The 15,057-nt window shown below is 25.2% G+C and overlaps 1 protein-coding gene across 1 annotated transcript; it reads left to right on the top strand.

The window, feature by feature from the left end:
* The first annotated feature begins 8,321 nt into the window (after positions 1 to 8,321).
* LOC126904243 (repulsive guidance molecule B-like) lies at positions 8,322 to 15,057 on the top strand. Its single transcript, XM_050683059.1, has 4 exons — positions 8,322 to 8,944; positions 9,181 to 9,295; positions 12,660 to 13,135; positions 13,197 to 15,057. Exons 2-4 carry the CDS (start codon positions 9,232 to 9,234, stop codon positions 13,848 to 13,850), a joined length of 1,194 nt encoding a protein of 397 aa, XP_050539016.1. The 5' UTR covers positions 8,322 to 8,944; positions 9,181 to 9,231; the 3' UTR covers positions 13,851 to 15,057.

Genomic DNA, 15,057 nt, shown 5'->3' with positions numbered 1-15,057 from the left:
TTTAATGGACCTTATTATAAACAGTGTTAGGAACGTTCATTAAAAAATTTAACTGTCTCGTTTTCATAATAATTTTTAATAAAATAAACACGTTTGCGTTCATTAGAAACTGAACACATTTATTAAAATTTTTTATATTTATAAATAGTTATATATATAAATATATATATCACTATCTATTATCATAAACTATTTAATTCAGACAAATTTATGTCTTTACGAACAGATATAAAAGTCATACTTTCAGTGACATAATTGAGGTTTGTTATAATAAGACAAAAATTTTTTCACTACGCTAAAACCAAAAAAAAAATTGTATCTTCATTGTGTACATTTTTTTTCTTGAAAAATCTATACGTCTCTAACCCCTCTAAATTATGCCCCTGTATACATTAGATTGAAATACTTAAATTTTAGATACTAAATACATAAATAGTGTGTCTTTATATAAACTTCATATATTTCAAACTATTGTCGTATTCATTTCTCCTTCGTTAATGAGTAAAATTATTTAGTTTATTATCTATATTTGCGAGTCCATACAGTACCTTATTATTTAACTGATATATTATATCACTTGATTTATTTTATATAATTTCGTTATGTTAATTCGTAACTAGTTCGTAAAAAACACAAATATTATTCATAATTATATGAACGGCCCTAAAATCGTTCAAATGTGAACGTTTTTCACGTTCTATTTGAAAACAATAAATAGCATTCGCGTGACATTCACCAAATACGAACGCTCGTGAAAGGCGTTTTTTCTTAACACTGATTAAAGAGTATTAATTCTTGACTTTATTATTGATAAATTTGTAATTTATTTTATAAGGCTTTTAACGAGCTTTATTTTTGTACATAAACTTATTCTACGATTTGTTTTTAATACTTGGCTTGTATTTTATTAGAATTAAATTTTAATTGTTTTATATAAATTTAACTAAAAAACTGCACACAATCTGTAATATTATTTATTGGCCTCCAACTGTTATATATAGTATAAAAATTAACTTAAAATAGAACATTTTTACAAAATTAAACTTCGGTTATTAATTGACTGTCATTTATTATGGCAAATAGATATTGTATGCATTCATCAGAAATAAGTGTTTCCGAATAACAATGATCAAATAATCAATAAACTATATTTTATTTTACCTAGATAACTGATACTTATTTTCATTCGTTATACCTTAAAAATTTGAAGAAATATTGATCAATAAAAGATCAACATTTCATAAATCAAATTTTGATATATGATGATTATTTTAAAAGTTTTATAGCTTTTTTAAAAATGTAACTATGTTTTTAAACATGCTAAATTATTTTAAAGTATGATATGCTGTAAATCATAAGTGTAAATATCAGTTTAGAAACTGTGAGGTGAAGCTTTCATGAATTATAGTTTGATCTAAATATTCTAAGCATTTCCTAAGAAAAAAATTTGAAATTGTGCATATCAAAAGACTTCTATCAAACTATCTTTGTCTAAGAACAAACAAGAGTTTCCTTTTAGAAATAAAATTTTTTCAACGCTTAACTTCGCATATTTTTATCGACACCTTATAATGGCTTAAATTTCAAGTTAATTTGTTATGATTATACGTTTTTTATTTTACATACAATAACGAAACAATGAAAAATCATAATTTACATAATTTACCCGTAGTTGGGAAACCAAATTGACACATTGAGTTTATATGATTGATTTTATACGGCTAAATGATAAATTACTTCTTTTACAGATTTGTATTCCTGTTCAAAGTGAATAATAGGATCAACGCATGATTTGTTTGTTCGTAACGAATAAACGCTTAAAAACGAGTAGGATATTTTATTTTTCTCATAACGCTTTATGTGTCATATATCATTTAAATACTGAGAGCCTTACTGGGTACAGCATCAGAAGTCGAGACCGGGTGTTAGAGTCTTTGTATACGATCAGAATGGAATTCCTTATTGTACGAGATGTGACTTTACCCAGGGGTGCCCAAAACTTGCGTGTACCTTCCGAGATTGTCGGTTGTATAGTGGCAATGAAGAAAGGATGAAGTGACCATCTTATATAATACTTTGTTAAAAGTTATCGCTTGCAGCATTATATTAATAAATAGTAGTATTTTTTTTTTGTCAGTCAAATTTGATGATCTAATTTATAGTACTATTTACACGTTGTAATTTTTATAATTAATTTTCACCATTACATTGGAAAATTAAAAAAAATTTAATTGTACTGTTGTTTTATTGTCTTTTCGATTTTTTTTTAGAAAATACAGTTTCATATAATTGATGTTTTAGCTAAAAAATAAAAAATTATATGACATACTAAAAATAACCCTACGTAAATTATGTATTGGATCTCTTGATAATCATTTCTTTTTTTTAATCCCGGATTGAAATTTCTAAATAATAAGAATTATTGAAATAAAATTTGAACTAAATTTTATCTTGATGTATAATTTTGTCTTGAAAAATCTAAGGTGGACTATTTCATTTTGAACACCTATTTTCTGACTTAGGCTAATAGATGATAAAATTGGCATGTTTTAGTTTTAATTTTAATCTATTAAGAACTTAATTTGAATTTTCAAACCTACGTTAGGATTAAGGATGATTCAATTTTTGAAATGTCATGATAATTAAAAAAAAAAAATAATTTATCGTGTTCTATAATAACACGATTTTCATAAATTAGAATAAGGTATCAGTGGCCTAACATTTTAAACGTTGATATTTGAAGTACAAATGACAATACACTTTTTACAAAAAAATTTAAAATTTAATTATTTAACAGAAAATTATATCTAATATAATATAGGCTATTAAATTATATTCATGTCTTATTCGTTTATCTCTTAATTTGCTTTTTAATATTATTTATTTATTATTGTACGGAAATATTTTCCATTAACAAGTTATGTATATATAATCAAATACGACATAATACACAAACAAAACATTATAACAATAACAAATGACTAAAAATTAAATTAATATGGATGGATTACATATATGTTTTATATCATATTGACTATATCAGAACAGATCAAGAGTTATCGAATAACCGACTGACATTTATAAATTAGTTAGAGGTAATAAAGCATTGAGCTCGATATTGAAATAATCTACAAATATAATTTTCAAATTATTACCAATGGATATTATCGCTTTATTAATAAATGTATAATATCACTATGTTAGTGTTGTACTGCCGAATAATTTCATATATATATATCTGAGGAAATGCATGCGATTGTGACAACCTCCCCAAAATCACAGGTGCGCCGAGCGCTTACTAAGCGGCATTAGTGTTTCTCCGACAGCATAGGTGTGTGCATATGCTGAATGCAATGTGTTTGAACCGAGTTTGAGTACCAATACAGTGTTGGGCATGGAACAAAACCAGTTCACACCTTTTATTGTGCAGCGCAAGAATAAACGCGCCTACTGGATCTAGACAACCTTCACAAAGAATTATTTATTAACGCGTAAAATATTACATTTATTATTATTATTTTTCTTTCCCCTTTTCCAATTATGTTCGTTTTTTTTTATATATATATACAATTTACCAATCCCACACACACTCGTGGTGGCGGTATTATTTATCTCCGTGACACTTCATTATAATTATTGTTGATTCTCCGCGATGCTCAGAAACGGAAAAAAATATCATCTACCTACACAACAATCGTGCACAATAATCCTTTCCATCGGGGAAACCGAATATAATATTCGGATTACCAGTTTTTGTACGAAACGGAGAAATTTTTCACAATCTTTTCCAAAGTTTAAATTTATTATTATTAAATTAATACACCGACTCGGCTAATATCCGCCTCGCAACGTATCTCGTACGTTATCAATGTAATCGCACACAAATCTTACATACGCAGGCGTCAAACGTACAGGCTATTACCATTATGATAATCATAGTAATCCATAAAAAATGTATTTAATCATTTGAATATAAATATTAAATTAAACATTTTGGTACGACTTTGAGAGCTATAATGACCCAAAACATTTACATATTATTATCACGATGCATAATAATACAAGAATTTAAGTTACACTCGACCTGCAATTTCTATTTATTTATATAAATTATTCACAATTTGTGGAAAAAACGTAGGTAGATCTCGTAGTAGGTTAAACGTTTCTGATTCATTAAAAATAAAGACGTTTGTATAGTAAATTACAGTAATTTATTAAACTCTGAAGCCAGTTTTTATCAAAACGTTTTATGTAAATTACTATTGTATATTATAGTGAGTTGTGCATCAAATAAAAACGATGTTTATGGTCGTCATAAAAATCATCTTTGCAAAGACTATTTCGAGATTATGAAGAGATATAATATTTCTTATTGCTTGTTAGATTATTTTATTTTAACCACTGTAATTACGTCGAGTATTAGAAATGTTTCACTGTCCTATTGTACAAAAATAAATACGCAGATTTGCTGAAAATATACGCATAATTTATTCAATATTTCATATCCAATGAATGTGTTATTACAAGATCCCATTGTGGGGGTGGAATTCAACTCCCCCACTCTTAAAATGTTTTTTAAGTCGAAAAATTAAATTTACAGAACTTTTTTGTACAAATACGAATTTTACTAAAGTGTTGATGTTTATTACGTGTCATTTATAGTATACTACTAATATATGAGTATATAAATATCTATATCACTAACAATTTTATTGAAAACGTGATACGACGATAACTTATCGAATAACACCCGTTTTGAGTTAATGATGTTATATAAACATTTAACTTTTATTGTGTAGTAATACATGAGTACAAAATATTCCAATTAGAGATGGGCAATTTTCAAAGGGAATCGATTTAAAGCGAAATGAAAATATCAGTCGATTTAAAAATTAGCCAAAATTAATTGATAAGAATTTTCTATTAGTTTTGTGTGAGCTGCGCACCGTTTTATGAAAATATAAGATTTTGTTAAAATATTGGTTCCAGCTACAGCCTTGTGTAATTATATTTAATTTACTAATAGTACTTATATTTTCAAAAAAATATGATCATTTTTGAAATATTGTATTACTTTCCGTTATTTTATAAGTAGGTACTTGCAAATCTTAGGTGTTATTATGACAGAAATACAGTATTTTTATATTTAACAGCCTTTAATATTTCAGTATTAATAATAATTAACAATTTTTGTATACGTACTCTTCTTACATTTTAGTATGATTATTTTCTTTTTTTTCTAAAATAAGTGTAGCGCATTAACTTTTATTGCATGCTCATCATAGTAATACAATATGCATTTATACTTTTTTACTTGGTATGTTACTGTGTAATTAACATTTATACTGATATCATTTTTGCTATGTATCTTTTTTAATCAGTATTGTCTATGACTAATTAGCTGATAAGTAATTTCATGCTTTTAAAAAACAATTGAAATCGATACATGCATAATCAGTTTTAACGCTGAGTATTACTGTCTCAGGAAATTTGTCAATAAAACAATGTTTAATCAGCTGAATAAATACTTTATTTGTTAGCATAGTATACTCAACAGCTTTGTTACCAAAATGTATGCAAAAACCAACATTTTTTTTTGATCATGTTTTAGAAAAAAGAAATTTCAGAATAGTCAAAATAATACTTTATTAAATAAATGAAGTAGTTATTCTCAATTTTGGTTGAAATTCCCTTTCGCGCCACTTGCTCATAAAGTTAGAATACAATTTTTTATTAGTTTACTAAAAAAATGAAGAAAATTAATTCTGAAGTCAATCGAGTCAGATAGTAGAAGCGACAAATTCAAAAAATTGGGTGAACAAACTTAAATTGACATAGTTGTACAGTACAGTTTGGTAACTTGGTGGCTATTTGGCCACCATGTTCATTCAAATGGTCTTTTAAGGTAGAAGACTCCTATCTTATCCAATATTCATTCAGTTGCATTCTCTCGTAGCCCGTGGTATAGGAATAAGTACATAAGCAAACTGGCAACATTTGTTGATAGTCTGTATAATTAAAAGGGTCACAGCATTAAAAACGTTTTTAACGCTTATCAATGACACGTTGCCAATTTGCTCATAAACTTAAATTTTAATTGAATTTGTCGCTCTTACTACCGACTCATACTACATTGATTTTAATATTCATTTGCGCAAATATCTGTTTATCGAATTCAAAATAATCAATGAATTTGTCGCCGTTTTTTAATATTTTTCTGTTTGCTGGAAACGATTGATTAAATTTGTCGCTAAAATGGTGAATAGTAAACTAAAATTATTGCTATTAATAGACCATTTTGGCTATCTTATTTTTCTATTTGTTATTTATTGCCTATTAGTATTGTAAATAGATTGAATTTATCAAATGTATGCTGAACAATGGGTCGGCTTAGTTAATATTTGGTACACATTATTTTACTACCACTTTTAATACATTTCTGCTGTTATTTTATTTTGTTTTATTTTTAACAAAAATTGTTGTTATTTTTGTATGGCAGTTTAAAATTTTCATTCTACATTCTATTTGTAATTGAATTGTAATTTATATTAATTAAATCATAGTTAAATAGCAATCTATATAAGACATACAATTTTCATGAAAAATCAACAAATCTGGTACAGTATAGTAGACAATTTTATTATTATTATAATTATCTTTTAACTTCAATACTAAATTTTAATTAAAATAAACTCTCTGTAATATAATGATTTTAATTATTGTTATAAATAGTTCTCTGTTATCTTTAACCAAAATGGTCAATTTTTATAATTTAATTAACTTTTTCTTGGCTCTGTTTGTAAATAGAAGATGCAACATTTAAATTTGTTTTAATAATATTAAGTATTTTAAAAAAAAAATTATGTATTAAAAACTTATGATTTATGAACTAACGGTAGTAGTAAAAATATTGAATTTTTTTTATACTATTATCCAGCCTAATTCTAAATTAATTAAAATAAAAATGTTAATTTTTAAAAAAAAGCTGAGCTTTAATTTAATATAAGTATGTAAATTTTTGAGTATATCCAATAATTAATCCAGACGATAAAAAAAAGTATTTTTTATCGGGTCATTATTTTAATAAAGTTAAATGTATATCAATTATGTAAAATATTCAAAACATAATAATAATAAAATTAAAACATTATATATAATAGAATAATANAAAAAAAAAAAAAAAAAAAAAAAAAAAAAAAAAAACACATCTTAGTAAAACCAATACCTTCTCAGCTTCGCATCGAAGCTAAAAGTAATAACACAATAAAAATAGAATCGCAACTTGGTAAAAAAAAAAGTGATATATCACATTTATCCAAGCTTTTATTTAAAAATTTATCTTTAATTACATTTAACTCATTTTTAAATGCTATTATTAGACTATTATAATATAGTATTGCTGTACTAGTTGCGACTTACATTCTAATAGTTTTTATCAAATACTGATGCTGGTGTTAATTTTAATGAAAAAATGTATAAATACTTAATAAAATACAAATATTTATTTAGAAAAGTATCATTTTCGTTACAATACTAATATTCTACTGTGTATGTTTCCCCTTGCCCTCTCCTTGAGTGCTCTTGTCAAACACCAATAGCTATAATTTATATTGGAATTTTCATTCGTATGTATACGAATTAAGAATATATTTCATGTATAATTAAAAAATTTTAATGAATATTCTTAAGAAGTCTTAGACTACGTTTAAAATAATTGTTGATTTTGCATCGAATGATAATGTTTTTGATAAGTAGTAACTATGACTATTGCGATATTTCACTACGGTTCTCTGAAACAAATTGAGCACATAAGCATACGATTAAGTGCAAATTACGTGATACGCGTGTCAAATGCCAATGAAATGTTGATTACCGGACATTGTTCCTAATTTTTTAATTTCGGTACCGGTACACTTAGTAATGGTGTAACCATAAAAGAAACACAGTGTCACAATGCACATTCGAAGCATAATCAGTAATAATTTGTAAAGAAAATGAGAATCGTATAGACGAGGCTGTGAATTAATGTTGTAACTTAAGAAAATTCGGAAGCAACAAAATATTTCAAAACACTATATTCATGTGTTGAAATATTTTTATTCAAATTGAATAGTTTAATGTCTTTTTTTTTTTTTCAGTGTAGCGTTAGTGTTTTTGCTTTGGCAGTGTCGTGGTCCTGTGAATACAACACGTCTCGGGCGGCCACTGTTCACCATTGTTATTTAGGCGTTTTTCCGATATATTGTACGTTCTTTAGCTTCCCCCTGTGGTACACAATAATGCATGCCCACCGACACCAACAATATGCGCGTATAACACAATAAAAATAATAATAAAAAAAAAACAGACAATATGAAATACCGCCGGTTTCTCAGCAGATAGAAATCCTATGAGCCGACATCAAGTCTGGCTGATGCACGGTTGTCATCCCCCTCCACTTTAATAACGATCATGGCAGCACAGCAGCCTGCCGTTAGAATATTGTTGTGCGGGATGACCGGTCACGTTCGATGATTGGCGGTCGCCCAACTACATTCACTTCCACCGTCTCACCAGCCGTATCTTGTTCTCCGCCGACTACACTACCTCTACGTATCGTACACAACGCCGATAGCAATATTATTGCGTTTCGTTGTTTACACCATCGCCGCCGCTGTTGTGCTCTTCGTTTGATAGTAGTGTTTACACCCGTGTGAGTTCCTTGTTTTAATTGCTATTATTTAGAAAACGATTTTATAATTTTCGATTTGCTCATCATATCGAAAACCAAACAAGTTGTATGGATTTGATGCCGAACTGCGAGTAATACTACTTTAACTATCATGTGCGTCGCGTGTAGTTGTGCTGTTTGCGCGCGTCGTTGAATCGATATCGGAATCGTCGTTGTTGCTCATCCGAGTGTTGATCTCCGTCTCCGCAGTAATTGCCAAAGCAGCTGTAAATGGTAATTTTAGCCAAATGTTGCGATTTATGGCATCCAATTGTTTCTTTGATTTCCTTCATCCCGACAAATAAACATATGATTATATTTTTCTTTTTTTTATATATCGATATGTAATTCTACTCTAAATTATTGTGAAACCTAATGCCTCTGATCGAAATTATGCTTAGTAATTAGGCCTGATTGTTACAAACTATTTCGAAACACAAGTGTTAATAAATAATCGTTTTTCTTAACAGTCTTTAACATGAAAATATGGTGACATAGTTTACTGGCCATTCCATTGTGATATGTACATAATGTTTGTCAACAAGAAAGTTCATCTCGTATGGATAACATGGCTTGCTGTTACAGGTAATATAATGATTATTGAACTATATATTTTAATTTTCGATTAATTTGATTTATTCGAAAAACAAATGTCTTATAAAATATTTACTCCTGTTTTATTGTATATGGGAATAGTTTCATTAAAGGTTATTTCTAAAATTTGTATGAATTCAATTTTAGCAGCTCTCTTATAACCCACTCTACCTTAAAATGTATTTTTATAAAATATTAATTACTTAGTCTATAATTAATTTAAAGGTATAAACCCTAATTTGTTTTCCTTGAGAGTTACAGTTGCTTCTGTAATTCTTCTATAAAATAATTTTCATTTTATAAATATTTTAAGGAGTGAAAAATATTGAGTTTTACATTAAAAATAATTTACTAGATTTAGAGTCTTCACTAATGATTGTTAATTATTGGGTCATCAAAAATATTTCTTAATTTATAAAAAAAATTAAATATTAATTTATGAAACATTTTTTATTCAGTGTGCTTTTATTCAGTCATAAAATATAAAACAATATATCTTAAAATAAAACATTTGTATTTATTTATGTATAAATATATATTTTTTTTAATGTTAATGGATTCTCATTAACAACTCGCATTAAACGGGGGACAGGAATATTTAATTGATTGCAACAAATATAAAAGTAATAAGATCAAAAAATCAAGTATTTTGAGAAGAAATACACAAAATAAACTTAACAAAAAATAAGGGCAGTTCAATATTGTTAAAAATAAGGTTATTAAGAATTTTTGGAATTCATATGATAATATATTCAGTGTATAAGGGAGTAATTATGAGGAATTTATAGTATATTTAGAAAATATAAAGGAAATTGAAAGGATTTTTGTTAGACATGTTTCATAAGGATAATTAATAGTAACTTTGGATACCATAATTCATAACCATATCCTAAGATAGTGTGTGTTAGGGAAAAATTGGGAATATTAAATGAGAAATTGAGTTTAAATTGTAAACTTAATGGAAAACAAATACTAGAATTTGAAGTTCTTTACAAGATACAGTATTAACAGGTTATCTAGAATAATAGAAAGAAATGTCATTACTGGTGTGGCCAGAATTAAAATTTAGAATCAGAGTTATTATTAAAATATGTATAATAATTTGGACTTGGAGAATTTGAGCCCTGACCTCTCTTGAAATTGTTTTAATGAATTTTTTTGGTTATTTTTAGAGATTAAAACATTTTATAGGTTCTGTGCCAAAAATTGGTTTTAAAAACGGTAGACACAGGCCTAGTATAGAGCACATCACTTTATATCAGTAATATATAAATGATTCAAGTACTAGTAATGAAATACTCTGATTTCATATTTTTAATATTCAAAAATATCATGTAAAAAATAAAATTTAAAAGCTTTTTAAAGTTTACATTAAAATAATATAAAATTATTATTAATTAATAATTTATAATAATTAATTATTATAATTAAAAATATAACATTATTTTGTTGTGATATTTTAGTATAATTATGAAATTTTTTTTTTTTCATTTTATTAGCATTAATACATAGCTTTAAAGCTATTAATTTTAATTTTCCATACGATAATATTTCCACTTTTACTAGATAGATTTTGTTCAAAAATACGTCAAAAGATTACGATATATATCTATTTGAAGCTATCAACACTATAATTTTGAAAAATGTTTAACAGACCCGATAATAAAGAGAAATGTCTTAAAAAATTACAGTTGTCATAAAATAGTCAATGTTGATATTTTTAGTTTTCACTTAATATTAAAATAACTTTAAAAATGGATCATAATGAAATTTTTATTGATAATACTTTAAACATAAGCTTTTTTTGATAATTCATTCTTTAATAAAGATAATGCTGATTAAAATCATATCAAGTTCATATCATATCAATATTCAATTTTTTTTACANAAAGATAATGCTGATTAAAATCATATCAAGTTCATATCATATCAATATTCAATTTTTTTTACATTACAATTTTAGATAATGATCTAGAAAATCTACGTTCTTTAAACCTTTATTAAATCAAAGTTGGTTGGTTACAATCTACTATACGGATTCTCGATATCTAGTAGTTATAGGGTATTAATACCAAAAAACATACAATTTTTATTAAAATTAGCTAATTTTGTTATCTTTTTCATAATAAAAAAATACTTACATCAATCTAAATTATTTCAAATTAATGTTTATTTAATGTTATATATGATTAAAAAATGAAAAAATATTCTATATGAGTAACGAAATACTAAATTCTAAAAACTTGTATTTTTTGATAAATATGTAAAAAATTTTTTGATTTTTTTTAAATACACATCAAAAAATTTTACAACAGTGATTCTAAACACTATCAGATCTTAATCAAAGCTAATTTAAACTAAACCAGATTATATTTATTAAATATAAATAATAAATATATAAATTATATGATTTAGGTTTATTGGTGAATTAAACAAACAATTTTTTTTATTTTATTTTTGTCTGTTTTATTTTTTTATACAAATTTTTATTAATTAAAAATGATTTTTTTTAAAATGATAACATGCATATTTAGGTAACTTATAAAATTAAGAAATTAAGAAAATGACAGGTTAATTATAACTATTACTTCAGAAGTTATTAACATATGTATACGTATAGATAGGAGGAATAGCAGCTGAGAAACATCTAAAGAAAATAATAGTTTTACCTTTACCTGACCATCAATTTATAATAGTAATTACCTCTGAAGTAGTATTACAAGTTAATATCAACCAGTTATTTTTATAATATAACAATTATATATTTAATAAATAATCAAGTATGTATGTTGCTATTAAAAAAAATAAACTTGACACCCTTTTATGATATAAAAAGTAAATTGATTGAATGCTTAAAAGTTGATAACTTAAGAAATATATGTAACTAAACAGCCAAAAAAATATTCCTGAAAGTATTTTTATTTTGTAAGATGAACAAAAATAATAATAAAAATAAAACGGACACCAATTTTGAAAAGTTTAGTGATAAAAGAGTAAAAATATTGATTATTTTCATAAAATAAAATGTTTAAACTAAATACATTTTTTTTATAACTATTTGTAGATTTTTAAGTGGGATCTATTATAAAAATTTGATGTTAGAACTATTTTCTTCTAGATCTCATACTTCCTAAATTTTATTAGAAGTATAATACATAAAGTGTTACTATTTTCAAAGTAAATACCTTAAAATTTAACATAATAGTTTACAAACTATTATTTATGACTGAATAGAAATATTTAGGCTTTATTAATATAAATTAATGTAACAATTGATATAACAAATAATTTTATTTGTGTAAATTATAATTTTTTTAAAATTTTTACTGGTATTAAAATTTAAACTGTTTTTTAGTGAGTTACTGTTTGGCTGGTTATTGTCCTCAAGAAGAATGTTCTGGAACAGAACAATCTAATGTAAAGGCTTATAATTGTAAAGATATAGAAACATACATAAAATGTATGAAATCGCTATCAAAAAAATGTCGTGGAGACATTAGTTACCATTCAGCTGTTACTGTTTTAAATGCAGAATTTAAAAAAAAGTGCAGTGGAACTGATGATGGAACAAAAAATAATGGTACTAATGATAACACCCAATCCATAATACCCGGTATTTATAATAGGCCAGTTTGTCCAGTGTTATTTGATGATCACCATGAACACAAATTTTGTGGTTTGTTTGGTGATCCTCATTTAAGGACATTTGATGGTAGGTCTCAAACTTGTCGTATTCATGGTGCTTGGCAAGTGATAGACAATCCTTTCATTAGTATTATGGTGACAAATGATGGAATTTTAAATAGTACTAGTGCCACTGCAACTACTAAGGTAGTAATTTATTTCATCAAAATATTAATTTAGGAAATTAATTTAAATAATTTGTTTTTAGCTTACTATATTGTTAAAATCTCATATATCAGATTGTACAACACAAAAAATATATGAGGCTCAAGGAGATTTTCAATTACCAGAATCATTTGGAGATGGTAGCACTAAATCAGTATCTGCATTCTCAACTACTGTTTCTTTATCGTGGCGTAGTAATGATCCAAATAGTGAAACTGTTATTATAAGGTTGTCGTACATTTCAACCATAATTACTATAACCAGAGTAGGTAAGTATTTATCAGTTTCTGCGAAACTTCCCAATGAATTAGCTCAAACTTTTAATCAAGAAAAGAATGAATTATGTTCATCTGGTTGTCCAACTTCTGAACAATTTGACATTGAAAAATCTGTCATTAATGACTTAGAACATTCTTTAAATTTATGTCGTGACAGTATTGGTCCTACTGGACATCAATTGACTGATCAGTATTTAGACTGGTGTGTGTTTGATTTGATGACTTCACACGACGAACAATTTGTAAATGCTTCTCATGCTGCTTATTCAGATGTTCTTTTTTTTGAACCTCAGTCTTTATTAAATAGAACGATTAGTGTTTTTGAATCTGGTCATAAATCTACTGCAAATATAACTCAATGTGGATGTTTGAAAATATTTTTTATTATTTTTATAACAATTTACAAATTTATGTTGTAATCTGTAGTATATTACTACAGAGTAAGTATATTACTATGTATATCACTTTTTTAATGATCTTTCTTCCATCTAATGATGTATTAAAAAGTAATTTATTATTGACTCATTATAAAACTTAAAATTAAAGTACTGCATTATTTAAATAGTATCGAGTTTTAAATATCTCAACTATATATTTTCACTAGTTTTATTTGACTGTTAACAATAATATTAATATATGTTAACTTATTTTTCATGTTTAATTTTTATGCATTGATTCGTAAAGTAATTTTTTGGTCCCATATAACAATTAAATTAATCTCAAATATGAATTTTTTTAATTTGTAATTTACTGTTGAAAAATTATTTATAATATTTAAAAAAAAGTTATGATGTTATAATATTCAGAGTATTACAAAAATACTGTATATTAGTGATAAAAAATCAAGAATATAATTGATATAACTGAAAAATAGTATTTTAATATTGCATAGTGAAGATTATTATTTATTATAACAACCCCAAATTGTATACATTATCAAAACCTAAAAATACTGTAAAGCCTAAAGATAATGAAACCATAATATTTGAGTATTTATTTTTGTATGTCTGTAATGAAATGTTACCATCATGTGTAAAATTATGTAATTCTTTAAATTAACTTATCATAGAATATTGGACAATTTTTGTCTTTGATCCTAGTCTGAAATTTGTGATTTATTTTATTAAGATATATTTGTGTGAATGTTTATTACTTACTTGTGTTTATACTTTTTTACTTTTGAAAAATATGTATAAATAAAATTGTAAATACATTAGAAAAATACACATTAAGTATGTAAAATAATTTATTTTTTACTTAATGCTAAAAATTTTTGTTTGATGCCTTTTTTTACAAAATAAATTTATCCATATATTTGTTAAACTATTATGTTAATACCTAAAATATATTTTATTACATACTTAACATTATAATATGTATAAAGATGTAAAAAATCGTTTTTTTTAATCTCTAAATATGCATTAATAAAAAAATACATCTTATTACAAATTTTACATGATTATTTTTGTATTATAATGGTATTATCGGTTATACAGTATTATTTTATATACTTATTATTAAAATATCTAATTTATATTTAAAAAAATCGCTGTTGGTAATTTTTTTTGATATGATGTATAAATTGTATAAATTGTAAGTAATTAATGAATAAATTATGAAAAGCTA

The sequence above is a fragment of the Daktulosphaira vitifoliae genome, unplaced genomic scaffold (assembly GCF_025091365.1).
Source record: "Daktulosphaira vitifoliae isolate Bord-2020 unplaced genomic scaffold, ASM2509136v1 Scaffold_4, whole genome shotgun sequence".
Classification (NCBI taxonomy): domain Eukaryota; kingdom Metazoa; phylum Arthropoda; class Insecta; order Hemiptera; family Phylloxeridae; genus Daktulosphaira; species Daktulosphaira vitifoliae.
Note: the sequence above shows the minus strand (reverse complement) of the source record. Positions and strands in the feature narration are given on the sequence as shown.